This window comes from Rhinoderma darwinii, chromosome 11, assembly GCF_050947455.1.
Source record: "Rhinoderma darwinii isolate aRhiDar2 chromosome 11, aRhiDar2.hap1, whole genome shotgun sequence".
Taxonomy (NCBI): Eukaryota; Metazoa; Chordata; class Amphibia; order Anura; family Rhinodermatidae; genus Rhinoderma; species Rhinoderma darwinii.
This window is the reverse complement of record NC_134697.1, coordinates 29,252,422-29,272,165: the sequence shown is the minus strand read 5'-3', so window position 1 is coordinate 29,272,165 and position 19,744 is coordinate 29,252,422. Positions and strand designations below refer to the sequence as shown.

The 19,744-nt window shown below is 42.5% G+C and overlaps 1 protein-coding gene across 2 annotated transcripts in view; it reads right to left on the bottom strand.

Moving 5' to 3' along the window:
• The window catches only part of KNDC1 (kinase non-catalytic C-lobe domain containing 1), a 104,163-nt gene that overhangs the window by 21,325 nt on the left and 63,094 nt on the right, over window positions 1-19,744 (bottom strand). For both annotated transcript variants that reach the window (XM_075843231.1, XM_075843232.1), the window contains exons 19-24: window positions 11,831-11,928; window positions 10,378-10,577; window positions 7,577-7,690; window positions 5,958-6,105; window positions 5,532-5,696; window positions 3,348-3,563 (exon numbers count right to left, since the gene is read on the bottom strand). In XM_075843231.1, coding sequence (XP_075699346.1) covers window positions 3,348-3,563; window positions 5,532-5,696; window positions 5,958-6,105; window positions 7,577-7,690; window positions 10,378-10,577; window positions 11,831-11,928 — 941 coding nt within the window. The remainder of the gene's footprint in view (window positions 1-3,347; window positions 3,564-5,531; window positions 5,697-5,957; window positions 6,106-7,576; window positions 7,691-10,377; window positions 10,578-11,830; window positions 11,929-19,744) is intronic.

Sequence of the window (19,744 nt, the reverse complement as noted above, 5' to 3'; positions counted from 1 at the left end):
CCACTGAGTTACGAGGTGGAAAGCAGTACGGAAACAGCTGAGCTCACTGAACTACGCTGTTTCCGGAACTCCCATAGAAGTGAATGGCATTTACGGTAATAGTTAGCCCAGTGAGATATGCGATTTCAGGAACTGGGGTGGTGAAACGTGCTTGGCTGTTTCCGGGAAACCTGTCCACCTTTTAAATCATGGCCGGAGCACAGCGACAATTGGAGAAGTTAGGACGGGGGTTAGGGGGCCCCATTCTAGAGATAGGTTTCAGTGCCAAAGGCGAGACCTGCATCTATTGGACATGTAAGCCATAAATGTCTGAGATGGGAATACCCAGTTTAGGATCAAAAAGGGGCAGGGAGATTTGGGTGAACAGTAGGGACTGTCTTTCCAAAAGAGTTACACTTGGGAGGAGTAGAAGCCTTTTCTGTGCGTAGTTAGAATACTAAACATCCAACAAATATTAAATGAAATACAAATAATCAATTGAAGAAAAAAAAAAAAAAAAGTGTTGATCCAAAATCTCGAGGAGAGGTATATGGGAAAATTGACACTAGCATATTATGAATAAACTCCGACATTCAGTCAAGTGATGACAGATTACAAATAACTGGAGGTAGTTTCCTGAGACAGTTATCGAGATGATATAATTATATTCTCAAAAAAAAGTATTAGATTAGTGAAATTCGAAGTAGAAGCGGAGAAGTAGTTCGTGATAAGAGTAAAATCAGAGAAGAATTTCTCACATGTATTAAATTCTTGATTTATATCTCGACTATCGGAATTGGAAATGGGAATATATTTGGATGGGAGTTATCTGAAACTCACGAGGAATGCCTAGACCTTCCTATTACTGTAAAAGAGGTTATAATAGTGAATAAGAAGCCTAGAGACAAGGCTCCACGCTGTGGTGGGCGCGAAGGGATATATACGGGGATGTGCGGTTACCGACTTCATTGAAAGTATTTGTATGGGCCATTGCCGTCCTGATATTAAAGAAAGGGATGGACCCTTCGTTAATAGAATGTTTTAGGCCGATTACATAAAATGGGTATTCCAGTTACAACAAGTTACCCATCCATTGAATAGGGGGTAACTTGCGGATCGGAGGGTGTACGACAGCTGGGACCCCCACAGATCACGAGAATGTGGGTCCCGTAGCCCCCCATTTGAATTGAGTGGCTGGTCACTCATGCGCACTGCTGCTCCATTCATTCTCTATGGGAGTGCCGGAGATAGCCGAGTACAGTGTTTGGCTATTTCCGGCACTGCCACAGAGATAAATTGGAGCGACTATGTGCATGAGCTACATGCCGCTCCGTGCGAACGGGGGCTACGGGACCACGTTCTTGCAAACGATGGGAGTCCCAGCTGTTGGACACCCACTGACCGACAAGTTACCCACTATCCTATGGGTAGGGGGTAACTTGTTGTAATGGGAATACCCCTTTAAGGCTCCTATTACATGGCCAGATATGGGCCGTGAAAACGAGCGCCGATCAATGAGACAACTTGTTGATCGGCGCATGTTTGCTCCTTTCAGAAGGAGCTATGATCAGTGATGTATGGGGACGAGTGATTGTTAATACGATCGCTCATCCCCATACATTTCTATGATGTCGGCAGCACATCTTCCTGATTACACAGGGAGATGTGCTGCCGACACGATAATATTTATTGCTGCATAAACGATCCGATCAGCCGACGAACGAGCATTTGCTTATTCATCAGCTGGTCGTTGACGGTTTACACAGCGCAATGATTGGGAACGAGCTTTCATATGAACACTCGTTTGCCAGATCATTGGTCCATATAAAAGGGCCTTTACTCCGACTATAAGAAACTTGCATAGCTGTTAACACTACGTTTTGATGGAAACATTGGACCATTGGGGGGGTTTATTAGCGGGATAACATTGGCAAGAAATAGTTTCTACATTTTACAGGGCGCAGTGGGAGATGCAACATGGCAGTGGTCTCAGTTGACGCGTTCAAAGCTTTGACCACATCGAGTGGCACTACGTGTGGAAGGTTCTGCTGCGATTTGGGGAGAGGTATATACAGTGGACAAAATTATTATATAATGGAGCAAGTGATAGATTTGCATAAATGGGGGGCATCACATCTTAACACTTGAGAAAGGGACAGGACAGGGTTGTTCCTCCGCTCTCCTTTTTTTGCCCTGGTTATAGAGCCACTCGCACAGATAAGAGAAAGGAGGAATTTGGTTGGGCTTAAATATGAAGCACTGGTAGATGAGGTCATGTTATATGCAGACGATATGCTTCAGGTACGAAAATAAATTGGGCCGAGTCAGCAAGAATTCTGCTGGAAAAGGAAGGTTTAATAAAATCAGTGGAATAGACAACTAGTGGTGGTAAAAACATTTAGGTATTTGGGCATCTGGGTCTTTCAAAACATTGAGGATTATCTGGAGTTTATATGTTCTACAGAATTGCCCAGGAATTGTGCCAGAAAAGATATTTAACCCCTTAACGACCACGCCTATTTTGGCCTTCATGACCAAGCATTCTTTTTTATTTTTCTTATCTTTACATTCCAAGAGTTGTAACTTTTTTATTTTTCCGTCCACATAGGCGTATGAGGGTTTCTGCGGGACGAGTTGTGTTTTTCAACGGCACCATTTTTTGGTCCATATAGTATATTGATTAACTTTTATTAACTTTGTTGGGGGGAGGGAATTGAAAAAAACCCGCTATTTCTGCATTGTTTTTCGCGTTTTAAAGGTTTCTTCAGTCTCAGCCCTTGCAGCGGGAGCCCGGCTGTCAGTCACAGTCGGGCTCCCGCGGTCATCGTGCGGGCACAGCTTCTGTGCCCACGCGATCGCCATCACTTACGTGAAAATGCGGGAAGGGGTTAAAGGCTTTGTACACATTTGAACAAAAAATTTTTGGGAGATAGAAAATATATCTTGACGTCAAAGCCGATTCCGTCAGGTCAGCTGCACTGACTGCCGGTGTATTTTCGTGACAAGAATGAGCGTGACAGATGCCGACTGAAGACCGATATCTGTGGAAAAGTTGAGCCGCCGTGTTGGATTATTTGGTCGTTGTTAGGCACAGTCTTGTAAAGTCATTCATGATAAACGACAGATGGGATGTTCAATAGAAGTCGAGACGAAAGCAGTGATCGTACGTTGATTTGTCGTTTGAACTTATGGCGGTCGTCAAGAACAACAACCTTCACAGACCGACCGTAAACAAGATGTTCAGAATGGGCCGTCTGAAATCTTAAACGTATGACCAGCGTCAGGCTTTGGCCCTGTAACTTTAAATGATCATATCTCACCTAGATATCCTGTAGTATTCACATAGTAATAAATTGGTATATACTCACCTCTTGGAGTAAAGTCAGTTGAGTAGCAATCTGCTGAACGCTACACTCATGTATGGAGCATGATCCACACTCCTCGCCCTTGATATAGTACGAGGATAGGTCTTCTACAAGTCCAGGGTAGCATGGCCGAGGCAACGCTGCAGATATTGTGAACGGTTTATCCCTGTGATGAGGGATATGGAGTCCATTGCCTTTAGAGAGTCTCCAGTTAAAGCTCTGCAAAAATGGACATCATAAAGTTACATCTTCCAGTTATTCAGCAGCACATGTAACGGTATTGTGGGAATTGTAGTTCATGGGTATGTTCACACGCAAACGTAAAATACGTCTGAAATTACGGAGCTGTTTTCAGGCGAAAACAGCTCCTGAATTTCAGACGTATTTGCATGTGCAGGCGTTTTTCGCAGCGTCCATTATGGACCTAATTGGAGCCGTTTTTCAATAGAGTCAATGAAAAACGGCTCCAATTACGTCCCAAGAAGTGACATGCACTTCTTTGAGGCGGCCGTCTTTTTACGCGCCGTCTTTTGACAGCGGCGCGTAAAAAAAAAGCCTGTCTTCACAGAACATCGTAAGACCCATTGAATTCAATGGGCAGATGTTTGCCGACACTTTGGAGCCATTTTTTCGGCCGTAATTCCAGGAGTAAAACGCCCGAATTACGTCCGTAAATAGGGCGTGTGAACATACCCTTATTGTAAAGGCAAGTTAGATTGTAGGGCAAGGGGCTTAAATAGGAAAAGTTGGATGAAGAGCATAATATATATATATTTATTTATATGATAACATGTGGAACTGGGGCTTCATGAAATTGTAAAATATGGAACGTGGCCAAAAGCCTATATATATATATACACATACATACATACACATACATATATATACACACACACACACACACACACACACACAGGCTTTTGGCCACGTTCCATATTTTACAATTTCATGAAGCCCCAGTGCCACATTTTCTGACACGTCGGCATATTTCAGGAAATGTGGACAGAGCTTCATGGTCGGACCATTACAAGTATAGATGTGACCTGCCATTATTTTTATCCCACACTAGTCAGAAATGTGGCACACACTGCATGGGGAGAGGGGCGCATCAGTATTAGGGTATATTTAAAGACGCACGCCCATGAAAATTTGTATTGCTTTGCCCGTTTGTAGTGGGCATCTTGTATATGCTATTCAATTGCTCACCAAGAGTCTAGTTTTCAAAACATGGGCTCCGTTCCTCTCTCCCGTGCGGTCGCGTGATCTCTAATCTGACTGGCCGATTCACACAGCGTCTTGTGTGGACCAGAAGTCAGTTTCTCTATGTAACTGAGTCTCATAGACTTACATAAGAGAAATTGCCTTCCATGTACAAGATGCCCAATACAAATGGGCAAAGCAATACAAATTTTCATGGTGCTTCATCAACTAAACTTTCCAAAAACTTTTGACGTCATGACATGTCAGAAGTTTTGATCACCTGAGCACTTGTGCCGATTAATTTTAGCGATCAGTGTTCGGACCCCCACCAATCAAAACTTTTGACATATCATTATGACATGTCAAAAGTTTTTTGAAAGTTTAGTCACACTTTAAGGGTATGTTCACACGCTAGCTGTCATTTACGGCTGAAATGACAGCCTGTTTTCAGAAGAAAACAGCTGCGTCGTTTCAGCCGTAAATGCTCCTCCTCGTAATATAGGAGGCGTCTGTGACGCTCGTAGATCTTGAGCTGCTCTTCATTGAGTTCAATGAAGAACGGCTCGAATTACGTTTCAAAGAAGTGCCCTGCATATAATGTATATATGTGTCCTGCATATAAAGTATATAAGTGTCCTGCATATAATGTATATAAGTGTCCTGCATATAATGTATATAAGTGTCCTGCATATAATGTATATAAGTGTCCTGCATATAATGTATATAAGTGTCCTGCACTTCTTTGCTGAGGCAGTCAATTTACGCGTCGTCGTTTGACAGCTGTCAAACGACGACGCGTATATGACAGGTCGTCTGCACAGTACGTCGGCAAACCCATTCAAATGAATGGGCAGATGTTTGCCGACGTATTGTAGCACTATTTTCAGACGTAAAACGAGGCATAATACGCCTTGTTTACGCCTGAAAATAGGTCGTGTGAACCCAGCCTGAATGAGTTTTGCAAAAACTAAGCTTAGAATAACAAACCTTTCTGGAAATATCTTCAGAGAACTTTCTGCACAGGGAATGCAGTGATTTGGTGTCGTCCTTTTTCTCAGAACCCAAGGTGGGAGAGGAGATGGTGTACTTCTTACTGGAGAGTTCCTGCAGCAGTGACACTAGGCATTCACCACGCTTGTCTTTTGGAAGAATCTGAAAAGTTGTAAACATACATTTTTAAGCCTCCATGGTAGCATATGCTAAGATTTTAATTGCAAGTGGATTCTAAAAAAATAAAATAAATACAAGCTGGGATCACTGATAATGCACGACTTCAGCAAAGTCAACACAGTCTAGAATTTACATGCATAGTAAGAACCTGGTTTGTGACCCCAGTCTAGAATAAAAAAAAAAAAAAAGGGCCACTTTTGTTTAAAACTATTGGTGTGGTTGCTCTTCAGTCAGCTGAAATACCTGGGAATTACTTAAGTCTTCAAGCTTGTCTAGAAGATCTGGGTTCATGGAGAAGTCAATGTGCCAGCATTCCTCAATCCAGGCTTGTAGGAGCACAAGTGACCGGTGATAGATTTTTCCATCCATACAAGAGGAGTCCATGTCTTCTCTAGAATTATACAGAACATAATAGTGTGAAATAATAACCAGCATGTAGATCGGAGGAGCTTTAAACCCGTGCCATGAATTTTCAATAGCGCAGGTTTAAAGCCCAGGACCACATGCTGTATATTTAAACTTACAATTATTACATCATTCATTGCGAAATTATTTATAACCCACAATGCCATTTGTTATAAGATAAGCAGCTTGCTTTTTAAATGTGGTCATTGTTTCTGCCATTACTTCCTCTTGGGGTAGCGCATTTTATAAACTGGACTACTCTAACTGTAAAGAATCCTTTCCTAAACTGTACATATCCTCATGAATGTTCCTATTTTTTTCCGGGGGGAGGGGAGAGAAAGTTGGGAGTCAGTCAGCCATTTTGGGAGGACACTGGTCAATCAACTTGTATATAGACAGACATTCCCGGCTTTCCCTTTCTATGTCAGTTGTGTTTCTCTCTACTTGAATTATTAAGGAAAGCACTCATCATGGACCCTGGCAGAGAAGAATGAACACTCATCCTCATTAATTTCAATGTGGGCGGACGTCAAGGAGGAAAGGACTGTAGAAATATAGCAAGACATAGAATTTTTACACAAAAACAGTGGTTTAATAGGGCACCCTGAGGCCTTGGTATTTTTTAGTCTGAAAGATCACAGCCTGTTATTGTCATCCCTCCCCCTGTACAGACTCCAGTGCCCCCTGAGGGTGGGATGCAGGTACTTTTCTTCTGTTATCACCCCTCCTAATAATAAGAGAGAGGATATGAGCCATCTGATTGTCACATTATGGTGCCTACGAACAGTCTCACATAATAACCTCCTGCGCTTAATCTGCCCATTCATTAACTCAAATGCTTACCGGCATCCGGATGTTGGAGATTTCTTGTCTCTTCAGTGGACTTTGTAAATAAAAGTGTCATGTATAAACTCTGTACATCTTAAACTTTCATTTTTAGAAGGTGTTATTTGCTTGGGACAAAGTTTTAGCTACAAACATGAATTTTCATGAATTTTTTGCAAGTTAGATGCAAAATTGCATGAAGGTGCCCTTGAGAGCTGGGTAGCATTTAATAATGTGTCCGGTATTAACTTTAAAAAAAACATCGGTATGGGAGTAGAATTTTTTTTATAATTTAGGTTCAAATTTGTCGAAAGTGTGAAAGTTGTCCCAAAACACTTGACAGCGAAATGGTTAAAGTAGAAACAGCTAAAATACAGATCTAACACCTTGAATAACCTATTTTATCTTATGACATACACTCTCTCTCTGTAGATCCCCGACAGATCACTAGTACCGGATTGTTCCTCCCCCAAGCACGCCATTAGTAATGACTGTAGGAGACGGATCTGCTGATATAGATGTATTTTGTATGGCCGGATATAGCTGGAAGACGACACAGCCATAGATATTCCATCCTAAAACAAAATGGCCAATTTCTAGTGGCATTATCCTCTTATATATGGAAGCCATACCTTGGTAATGTGTTATTAATCCGGTCAACAAGGAACTGCAGAAGATCTTCCTGGGAACAGAAGTACCGGAAGGTATAGAACAACTGCTGAACGTAGCCGTCCACGACCGCATTCCTGGAGAGGAGCATGAAGTACACCCAAACAACATTTAATGCATCATGAAAGATTGCACCGAGCAACTGCTTAACCCTTCAACAACCAGTGTTTCAGTCCCAAACCACACTTTTCAGTGGTTTTGCACACGTGGTGGTTTGATGGCCCTCATTTTTTTTATTTCTTTGGGTACCTAAATAATTTCTGTGCCATTTTTTTTTAACTTTGCTTTTTTTAATTTTTTTAAGAGAGATGTATTTTTCTTAGTTGTATTATGGTTAAGGGCTTGTCCACATGTAACGGATTTGCTGCGAGAGGTGAGAGGTTGGTAGCAATTCAGTCCACTTTCCACAGCAGGAATGGACATGCTGCGGAACGAAGAAAAAAAACGCAAAATAATTTTTTACGCAGCGTGTGGATGAGATTTGTCATCTCTCACCCACTTTGCGGCTACTGTATTCCGCCACGTGTTTTCTGTCCGTTAGGCGTGGACAAGCCCTAAAGTGTACAAAAGTAAATTTATGGTTCTTTAAAAAAAAATTATTTGAAAGTTGACACTAAAATAAAGCATTACAATGGGTAACTTTTTTGTTTTGATCATTTTAATATGTAATATGTATAGTCTCAGGTATGAGGGGCGTCTATGACGGCGGGTTGTTTTTTTTTTCCATTTATGTGTACTTTATTTGATATAATTTTGTAACTTATTTTTGCATATATATTTTGGTACATAATATATGTCACACAAGGGTTCATAAAAGACCTCTGGGGGACATTTACACTAAGGCTGGGTTCACACACCCTATTTACGGACGTCAAAAGACTGCGCGTAAAAAAGACGCCCGCGTCAAAGAAGTGCCTGTCACTTCTTTGGACGTAATTGGAGCCGTTTTCCACTGACTCCATAGAAAAACAGCTCCAATTACGTCCGTAATGGACGCTGCGAAAAACGCCTGCAACATGCCATTACGTCTGAAGTTCAGGAGCGGTCTTCTCCTGAAAACAGCTCCGTGATTTCAGCCGTAATGGACGCTGCCGTGTGAACATACCCTAAGAAGCCCCAGGGAAAACAGCCTCTTGTGGTGACAGTCACTGGCAGAACATTGAGCGCTATGTAAGCTGGAAAAGAGAAGACAGAAGCAGTAATAAACGGCTTCCATCTTCACCGCAGTGTCCCCAGTTGTCTCGGACAGCCGGGCGCTCAACCTGCTCCTGCTGGATTGCAGGAGCAGAAGCTTTAAAGCAAAGACAGGGCAGCGAGCTAGCGTACTTGCGCCGCCCACGGTCAAAGGACAGTGGGCGGTCGTTAAAGGGAATGTCTCGTGTATCTAATATTAGTATCATTAAAAATAGGTCTGTAGAAGGGAACGAATGTGTCTGTTTTTTATATGTTATTGCTACTTCGCTTAATTACTTTTTGTAAAAAAAAAAAAAAACTTAAATAGTTTTTAATCGTCAAAAAGAAAAAAAAAAAATTATTCGCAAAAACTGATTTAAATAATGTCATTTTCGGATGATACTTTAATACATTTTAATAAGGTCTTGTTGGTTCAATGATATTTTCAGTATTTGGATTGTACAAATTCTCCATAGTGACGGGGTTAAAGAGGACTTGGCAGCTCTCCTGCTGTTTTTACAACTTTCTTTCCCAGAGTGAAACATTAAGGCGTGAGTCGTAATACCACCATGATTTTACCGTAAACTGGGGAAGGGGGTGGGGCGGTGGCTGAAGCTGCGGAGTCCTAGCCTTACATGAGGATTCCTCTTCTCACAAAAGAGTAGTGAAAAAACACACAAAAGTTTAGAACAAATTGACGGCAGAATAGAACAGGCCGTGAATATAAAAATCCCCAGCATGCCTTTAAAACTGCACTTTTTTTTGTGCCATGTGTGAATGGTTTCCTAAATCCCAGTTACATGCGTTGTAGTTTATTTTGTTGCAGATTCCTAACAAATGCCAACTGTGTAGGACTCCTAGACAGCTCAGAAACAGCGGAACAGAATATTAAAGGGGTATTCGGTTTTCAGAAAATAAGGGTTTAAAAAAATTATACAAAATACCCAATATACTCTCTGTATCAGTTCCTATCAATTTTCAGAATGTCTGCTTGCTGTCAGTCAATAAAAAGTTGCAATTGTTTTCTCCCAGACGATAAAAGCTGTGTCATGTGATGGACACACAGGTGCACAACTCGTTACAAGACAGCCCTGATGCGAAAAATGTATTGAGCCGCGCACCAGTGTGATCGCCACATGACCAGGGCAGCGCTTTATCCATTGAAAGTAAACAGTGAGGTTTCCTATTGAATGACAGCAAGCAGAGACCTTGAAAATGATGAGGAATTGATACAGAAAGTTTATTGGAAAATCGTATAACTTTAAACACATCACACAAGAAAACAATGTTGATAATGTCTACGTTTGTAATAAAATACAATAAAAGTTAAAAAAAACAAAACTTTAAAAACGGGACGTCCACTGAAATCCTTTAAATTTTCGACACCGAATCCAAGATTCTTATATTCCTTTCTCTTACTTAAAACCCTCAAAAAGTGTAAAATAAATGCACAAGCCTCCATATTTATCCATGCCGTTTGATCTTTGACGGATTTACTCGTGATCTCTTTGAATGTTGACTCCCAGCAGGATCAACGCTACATAAAACGGCATTCCCTCCATATTATTATGCAGCACACAGTAGACTGTACCTGGAGTAGAGGTGCACCAGCAACCCAAGAGGGGTCCCAGCTTGGAGGTTCTTTGATGTATTGTCTCGCTTGTGACCTTTTTCATTATACATGAGCAGAAAGGCATCATTTTCAGAAGAGCTCAGAGATGCCAGTCGTGCCAAGGCAGCCACGGTAGGGAGGTCCCGCGACTCCAGCCCCCATTGTTCAGCATAAGAAACCTGCATGTAGAGAGAATACAATTACCGATAGAATGAGAAGTAGACTAAATCATTGCAAATGTAACATCCCGTGCTTTATATGATGTCCACGAAAGACACACACAGGCTTTCATCTTCTATAGGATTATATCCTCCCGAGTTTAAGCTGGACATACACATCAGATAAAAGCTGGCCATACCTGCCGACAATTCAATGTGTATGGGAGCCTCCCAACCGCCCGAACCATTTCCCCCATCGACAGCACGGGAAAAGAAGGATCGGGCATGTTAAATTTCAACATGTTCGATCCAATTGAAATAGCTGCCAGGGGAACGAGCGTTCAGCTAATAGCTATTGCATGTATATGGCTAGCTTTAGTCTATCAGAATCGGTTTGGAAAAAAGGTGGGGTCTCTAGCAGGGAAGTAGTGGAAACCTCCCCTTATGGCACTTGACAGACATTCCTCTGCAGCGACCCCTGCAGGGGAAGTTAAGTATTACATGAGGGCCATTCAGATGAATAGCTGTCCATGTAATGGCGGAGCGGCTCTCTGTTCTGACTCTGAGGTGGGGTCCTGGGCCTTCTATGATGTCCATACGGACAGTGGTGGTCTTCAGGACTCATTCGCTTTAACAGAAGATAATAGACCGTATATGCTCTGCAGAAGTCTGACACATTTAAAGAGGAACTGTCAGACCTCCGGACAAGTCTTTATTAAACAACTCTGGAGTACCTGTTATTAGAACGCTGCATTATGTGTTCCTCTGTTATTCCTCTTAGAAATCTAGAAGTAAACAGACCTATTTGGCACGCAGTCTGACATGGTCAGCACTAGTTGGACAGCGTCAGGCTGTGTAGGGGACATGTCACCCAGACAAGTAGTATGGTCAATTTATTCATACGGTTCCAAGAAGAACTGCTCAGTGCAGACTTCTAAGCATAGATTCTCCAGTATTGCTATTTTACGGGGAATGATTTACTGTAACAGGAGAGCCGACATGTCCTCTTTTACCCTGTCCTGGGGGGAAATTATATCATCCAAATAATAAAAATATCATTGAACCAACAAGACCCATTTAAAAGGAATGTATCAGAAAATTATATTTAACTCTTTCATTTACATTTTTTTATGTGACTATCCATATAAAACGATGAAAATTCTAAAAGAAAAAAACAGAAAATAGAATTCAATACATGCCGTTTTTTGCTAGTAATATTGCAGTAAATGCATCCTGCTCTCCTTAGAAGATGAATTTTATGACAGTAGTATTACCTGAAGTAATTTTTTAGCAAGTTCAAGAAATTGCACCTTTGATTTCATTTCTTCCAAATGACCTTTCAGCTTGGGTAACAAGTCTTTTACATCTGAACCTATAGAGGGAGGAAAAAACTCATTAAGAGAGCATTTATTGTAAATCTTGTGTAATCAATTAAAACTAATAAAGCGGATCTGTCAGCGTAATAAACTGCCCTATGTAAAGTCAGCATATTACAGATATAGGTCCGTACTCCTAGAAGTAAAACGGCACACAAAAAAAAAAAAAGTTGTACCATTTGGTTAACAGGAGAAATTAAATAAAAACACCAGACTCATTGTTATAAGTCTGGTATATTCTTGAGGGTAACGCTCCCCACCTCTCCGCGCCCCTTCAGGTCGGCAATTGACAGGCTGCGGTGTATACATGTATACACAGCAGCCTGTCAGTCACCGCAGAGAGGGGTGGGAGAGGCGGGGGGAGCGCTCCTCTCATATTTACACTTGACTGACAACTAAGTTCAGTGTATTCTTCCAGCATCGAGTGCGTGAGTGCTATCAGATGACAGTCCCTTCTATATCAGGGAATTGAGTGGCTGTCAGGCAACCGCTACGAAGTTATTTTCTTCATGGAATAACCATAAGGGCACCAAATCAAAGAGCACCAGGGACTGGAGCGCTAAACTTTGGATATCATGGACGAGGGAACTGGATATAAACAAAGAACATTCACACACTAAGAAGGGGTATGGCATATGTGGCTATGGTTTGTCTAGGTTGCCAAAAGTGGTGTCACTGTTCGGAAGCTTTCTAATATATATACAGTCGAGTCACATTATTATGACCACCTCCTACTTTCGACGTTGGCAGCGCGAAGCCCATGAAGGAAAGGAAGTTTTGTGGGCTGGCTTGGTGGGTATGTAAGGTGTGCGATAGGCTGGTAGAGAACAAGGAAACAAAAGGTAGGATCCAGCGCTGAGAAGCGTTAAAATGGAAATCGATTTTCCAAGTTTAATGTTGTAGATTAAAAGGAAGTCCAGTGGTATTAGGTCCTTGGTGTGTATGAAGTGGAGGGAAGGTGTCCTCTTAGGCCTACGCGTTTCGGACGACGCTGCGTCCTTAGACGCGTAGGCCATCTATTCCATATACCCATTTCTTGGCAACACAGGATAATTCTATTCCATCAATTTTTCCATTGATCCTCAATTTTAACTAATCGAATTAAAACTTGGAACAAGTTTCTTTTTACAATTTTTTCAGCGCTGGATCGATCTCTTTTTCCTTTACAACGATCGTGGGCCGTCACGAAGACCCGTGCGCAGAGACAAAACATTTATGTCCAACTAAGGTGAGCTGGAGGCATCCTCCTTTTTTCTTGCAAACCCTGTAATCATTGTTGGAAGAACAGCGTGGTGGTCTGGGGAATTTTTTCATGGCATTCTCTGGGCCACTTATTTATGTGGAAGGCTCTGAACCGGTTTGGGTATGAATCCATCGCTGTAGATCACATCCACCCATACATGCTGCTTGTCTTCCCTGGGGCAGATAGACCCTTCCAGCATGACACAGCAAGAAATGTCCGACAGTGGGTGGAAGAGCACGACTAAGACTTCCAAGTACTTCCCTGGCCCCCTAATTCGCCAGACTTGAACCCAATTGAACAGCTGTGGAACCACTTCGATCGTCTTGTTCGCTCCATGGATCCTCCCCACACAACGTCCACAGGAAATGTGGGATGCACTGCAGTCAGCATGGCTCCAGATACCCGAGACAACCAACCAGCACCTTATTGAGTCACTCCCAGCCCGTCTAACTGTCTAACCGCTGTCCGTGTGGCACACGGCGGTTACTCTGGATATTAGCTGGTGGTCATAATAATGTGACTCAAATACACACAAACAGAAATAAGCAGCACTCTATGTCCAAATCCACAATGGTAATGGGTGCAAGTGGCTAATCCCGATCCAAGGATTGTAGATATGTATAGAAAAAATCCCACAGCACTCGATATAGCAAAAAAAGTGGTTTATTCAGTCAACACGCAACTGCAACTTTTCCGTCCTACTATGTGGCCTTTTTCAAGCCTGGTGATACAACAACATGTGTAGAATATAAAGTATGTGCAATCAGATATTATACACATATACATAATAATACAAAAAAACATCCAGTACAATAATATATTTGCGTGCTAGTGATTGTTTATATTACGAACATAAAACCAACGTTAAAATAAGCATCTATAAGCTTGATTGGTACTTGATCATAAATGCAACAACGTGTGTAGGGGTAGAGAATACAGGTCCACTCACCAATCCGGAGAAATGTACGTGAATCTATAATTATAGGTAAACACTGGGTATTCATCAACATTTCCTTACATGTGACGGAGTGGGTGATATACGTACTTTGGTGTCCTTGCTTGCTCCTGTATGTAGGTGAGACTACCTGTGATTTCAAGACTCGTTTGAATAATCACAGGTACTCTATTCGAAAGAAAAAAAGTGACCTACCAGTGGCAAAACATTTTACCGATTTGGGACACACTGAGAGGGATCTCAAGTTTATGATACTTAAACATATCCCCGCCTCCTGCAAGTGAGGCGATATGCACAAGTTACTACTTAAAGGAACAGTGTCATCACAAATAATTTTTTGATATGTTAAAGATGTTAGTGCTTTAATAAAAACGTTTATTTTCATTTGTGTGTTTGTGTTTTACTGTTTCTTATTTTTACACTTTTTCTTCCCTATGGGGGCTGCCATTTTTTGTTCCATTTCTGTGTGTGTCGATTAACGACACACACAGACATGGAATACGGCAGCCACAGTCCCATAGGGACTGCGAACGGCTCCCGTCCCATTGACTGCCGTGTACGGCGTCTGTGTGGGAACTGCGCATGCGCCGCTCCCACACAGTCCTATTCTAAATTGGCGCCGTCCGGCGCCATTTTCCTGTGGACCGGAAGTCGCGGCCGGACAGTAATATTACTACTTCCGGTCACGGCTTCCGGACTTGTGCACATGGAACAGCGGCAGCAAAGGGAGCGGACGGGCCGGAGGGAGCCGCGGCGGCAGGAGCAGGTAAGAGATTTCAATGTATGTTAGTGTTTGTGTGTGTTTACTACTGTATGTAAACCTACTACACTGTGGGTTACCTCAAAAAATGGCGACACACAGTGTAGGAGGTTAAACCTTTCAAACCCCTCGTTTATCCCGGCACTAGCCAGGATAAAGGAGGGGGGGATGCTGAGAGCTCACTAGAGCGAGGGCTTTTAACCCAATGTTGCAATGCTGCAATTTTGGGAACTAGCTCCATCTAGTGACCAAAAATGGGTAGTATTATAAATTAGAAAAAATTTATAATATTTCCTGACTCGCGAAAAAAATAAAAAAAATTTGAACAATGTTTAATCACCCACACACTAAATGTTTAATTTTTTTAAAAAAAACATGTTTTTCTGGCAACACATTCCCTTTAAGTGTGAACTTAAATGGATTTTTTCTTTTAGACTCTTTAAAACCGAAGGGTCTCAATGTTGAGTTTAATGTGGCGAGACTCACGAATTGACAATCTTTTGCCTGTATGCTCCTCCCTGTTCTTGCAATGTCCTGTTCGATTAATTTTTTATATATATGTACACATGTTTATATATGCATGTGTATGTATGCAGGGCCGGACTGAGACAAAAAAGCAGTCCTGGCACACAAGCCCCAGCAGCCAACACACTTCATCTAAAACCAGCCTTGGCCCTAAGCCCCCCAGTCACAGCACACAGCGCTCGTCGGTCCAAAGTGATTTCTGTTGAATGGCAGATTACCAAATTTTTTTTATGAGGTGAAAATGCGTTCCGGTGGAGCAGCGAGCTCACAGCTTATGTGCTCAACATTCAGCTTTCCCCCTTCCCCATAGAGCAACACCTCCAGGATGACGGAACGTGATACTTGATTGAGTGATAAGTATATTGCTGAAATCTGCAATAATGTTCTGTAAAAGAGAACTGGTTCCGCCGCATAAGTAACTTCCTTATGCAGCAACCTCCTCACTACAACGCCTCTACCCAGCGAGTTATCCTCTCAGACAAGGCCACTCTTCAGGATTTGAACCAGGGTCCACAGAGAAGACACTGCTTAAAGGGGTTGTCCGAAATACGATCAAATTTTCAAAAAGTGTGTCATACATAACCCCTTATACAGACAACCTAAATAAAGCAGTATTTTAAAAAAAAATCCACTTACCACATATCTTCTTTGAATTTAGCGACGATGGTTTACATGCACTCCAGGTCCAGTTTGTTGATGTTTCCTTCTGATTAAACTTTTTTCCCTGCATGCATTGCAGGCTGTAATGAGCGCGCATGTAGGGTCCATGTGTGATACGGTTTGTTAGACCCTGTATCGAAGCCTAACACAATGTAGGCTTAGATACAGGACCCCAGCAGACCATAATCTTATACAGTATACTATTATAGGCTCTGCTCTGGGACTCTGTGGAATCCCCTGACATCGGAGTAGAGCCTATACTAGCGTTGTGAGGCTCCTCCTTGGGTCTGCTCTGTCCTCTCCCTAGGGAGCAACAGGCAGCAGATAACAGCCTCAAGGGCTGCATGCGGGCCATGTGCCGCGTGTTTGATAACCCGTTATCAATGCCTACTATGTGTAGGTTTTGGCAGTGTATGTAGTTCTAAAACATAAAAGTGCCGGTGCTGACATTGTACCTCGTGGACCGGGATAGTCATACGCAGGTGCCGTCATTGTTCACTGTGAACACGCACAGGCGCGCTCACGGTGAACAACTACATAGGCTGGGCGTGCACTAAAGAACCAGCACCCGCAGAATCGACACGTCATCAGTGACGTGTCGTATACCATTCGAGGTCTCTCTGGTCAGAGACCATGTGATCGGTATACGATACGACAGTGGAGGAGGCAGAAAACGTGATGTCGGAGCTCATGTGATGAGCAGGAAAAAGCTGCCAGAGCGGAGAACAGAAGAAAGATTGCAAGGTTAAGTATATTATGACATTGTAAATATCTGCAATGTGGTTTTAAATGTACGCGCTGCACTTTTTTATTGTCCCCATAAGACTAAATGTAAACGTCACTTCCAGCAGGAATAAGAACATGTCATCTTTGGAAGAATTTGTTGCCAACAACAGTTGAAAGCAGAGGTAGCGCACTGGTAAAGATCTCTGCTAATAAATTAGAGGTGTGAGGACCATGTGAGTTCTATCACCAACCTTAAAAGCAGTTAACCCCCAAATCACGGTGCCATCATGTCCCAATGTCATCCAAGGTTTTTCTTGTTGAAGGTCCGATTTGCATCTTTAAAAGAGGTGAAAAATGCATCCTTGTAAAGCTGCAGTGCAGCTAGCTCACAGCTTGCGTGATCCGAGTTGAGCGCAGGAATTACTTCTGTACAATGTGGGTTCTAACCCCCCATTTTTCTCCTGGTGACCTTGGGCAGCACCCCCTTTCCCAAAGTGCCACCTCTGGAGGGATGGATTATAATACCTGTTTGAGTGATGAGTATATTGCTGAATTCTATAAATACAGCTGTCTCAAAAGAGACAGCTGCATAAGTATTATGCAGCAACAATCTCACTGCGCTGCCTCCACACCACTCAGCAGAGCTCCTTTGAGACAAGGCCACACATAAGGATTTGAACCAAGGGCTGCACAGAAGACACTCGTGGTTTAGTGTGCAGCTTAAGCACCAGACCACCAGCTCAGGCTTATTTAAGGGCTCTCTTATTGTTGTTCCCCTAAGACCAAATGTAATCATTACTTCCAGCAGGACTAATAACATTTCATCTTTGGAAGAGTTTGTGGCTGGCTGTTGACAGCAGAGGTAGTGCACTGGCAATGTTCTCTGCTGATGAATTAGAGGAGTCAGGAACATGCAAGCTCTATCCCCAGGATCTCCTCCTTGTGTCTCAGTTTTTAAAGTCTTTCACCAGTTTAGGTTCACAAGGCAAGGCATCCTTTTAAAGGAGAAACACATTGCCTTATTGAGCGTCAGCCGCTTGCCAAAATTGTTGGAAAAATACTGTCTTCTTCAAGCACACAAGATGCAGGCTTTGAACCTAGGGACATGGGCTAACTCCATAGCAAACCCAGATTAGGCACTTAAGCCCCAAGCCACCACACTGTCATGCTGCTGTTGGGCCAATGTGAGCTAAAGCTTTTCTTGTTGAAGGTCCGATTACCCATTTTTAAAAGAGGTGAAAAATGCATCCTTGTAAAGCTGCTGTGCAGCTGGCTCGCAGCTTGTGTGATCCGAGTTGAGTGCAGGAATCACTTCTGTGCAATGTGGGTTCCAATCCCCATGTTGTCCTCCTGGTGACCTTGGGCTGCTTCCCCCTTTCCCAAAGTGCTACCTATGGAGAAATGGATTATGATACCTGTTTGAGTGATGAGTATATTGCTGATATCTGTAATAATCTACTATATAAATACAGCGGTCTCAAAAGAGACAGCTGAATAAGTAACTTTCTTTACATAATTAAATTTCTTATGCAACAACAATCTCACTGCCCTGCCTCCACACCACTATAAACACCAACGTACCATTTTGGACAATCCACACATCAGGATTTGAACCAAGGAATGCACAGAAGACATTCACTGTTTAGACATCACTTAATCACCACACCACCAGCTCACATTGGCATCTTAGCTTTCTTATTGTCCACATAAGACCAAATAAAATCATTACTTCCAGCAGGAATAAGAACATGTCCTCTTTGGAAGAGTTTGCAGCCTGCTCTCAGCAGCAGAGAATGTTCTCTGCTGATAAACTAGAAGTGTTAGGGACATGTTGGTTCTATCCCCAGGATCTCCTCCTTGTGTCTCAGTTTTGAAAGTCGTTCACAATGCGAGGCATCCTTTTAAAGGAGAAATGCATTGCCCTGTTGAGCGTCAGCCGCTTGCCAAAATTGTTGGTTGGAAAACCATCACCAAGCACAAGCAACAAACTCGTATTAGTGAGGAGACCACCATCTTCCACACAAGCAGCATGCAGGATGCTTTGAACCTAGGGACATGGGCTAACTCCATAGCAAACAGGGTTAGGTACTTAAGATCCAAGCCACCACACTGTCATGCTGCTGTCCACCCCAATGTGAGCTCAAGTTTTTCTTGTTGATGGTCCGATTACCCATTTTTAAAAGAGGTGAAAAATGCATCCTTGTAAAGCTGCCGTGCAGCTAGCTCACAGCTTGTGTGATCTGAGTTGAATGCAGCAATCACTTCTGTGCAATGTGGGTTCCAATCCCCATGTTGCCCTCCTGGTGACCTTGGGCTGCTTCCCCTTTCCCAAAGTGCCACCTATGGAGAAATGGATTATGATACCTGTTTGAGTGATGAGTATATTGCCGATATCTGTAATAATCTACTATATAAATACAGCTGTCTCAAAAGAGACAGCTGTATAAGTAACTTTCTTTACATAATTAAGTTTCTTATGCAGCAACAATCTCACTGCACTGCCTCCACACCACTATAAACACCAATGTACCATTTTGGACAATCCACACATCAGAATTTGAACCAAGGCATGCACAGAAGACACTCACTGTTTAGACATCACTTAGTCACCACACCACCAGCTCACATTGGCATCTTAGCTTTCTTATTGTCCACATAAGACCAAATAAAATCATTACTTCCAGCAGAAATAAGAACATGTCCTCTTTGGAAGAGTTTGTGGCTGACTCTTAGTAGCAGAGGTAGTACACTGGTAATGTTCTCTGCTGATAAACTAGAAGTGTCAGGGATGTGTTGGTTCTATCCCCAGGATCTACTCCTTGTGTGTCAGTTTTGAAAGTCTTTCACCATTGCAGGTTCACAAGGTGAGGCATCCTTTTAAAGGAGAAATGCATTGCCCTGTTGAGCGTTAGCCTATTGCCAAAATTGATGGTTGGAAAACCA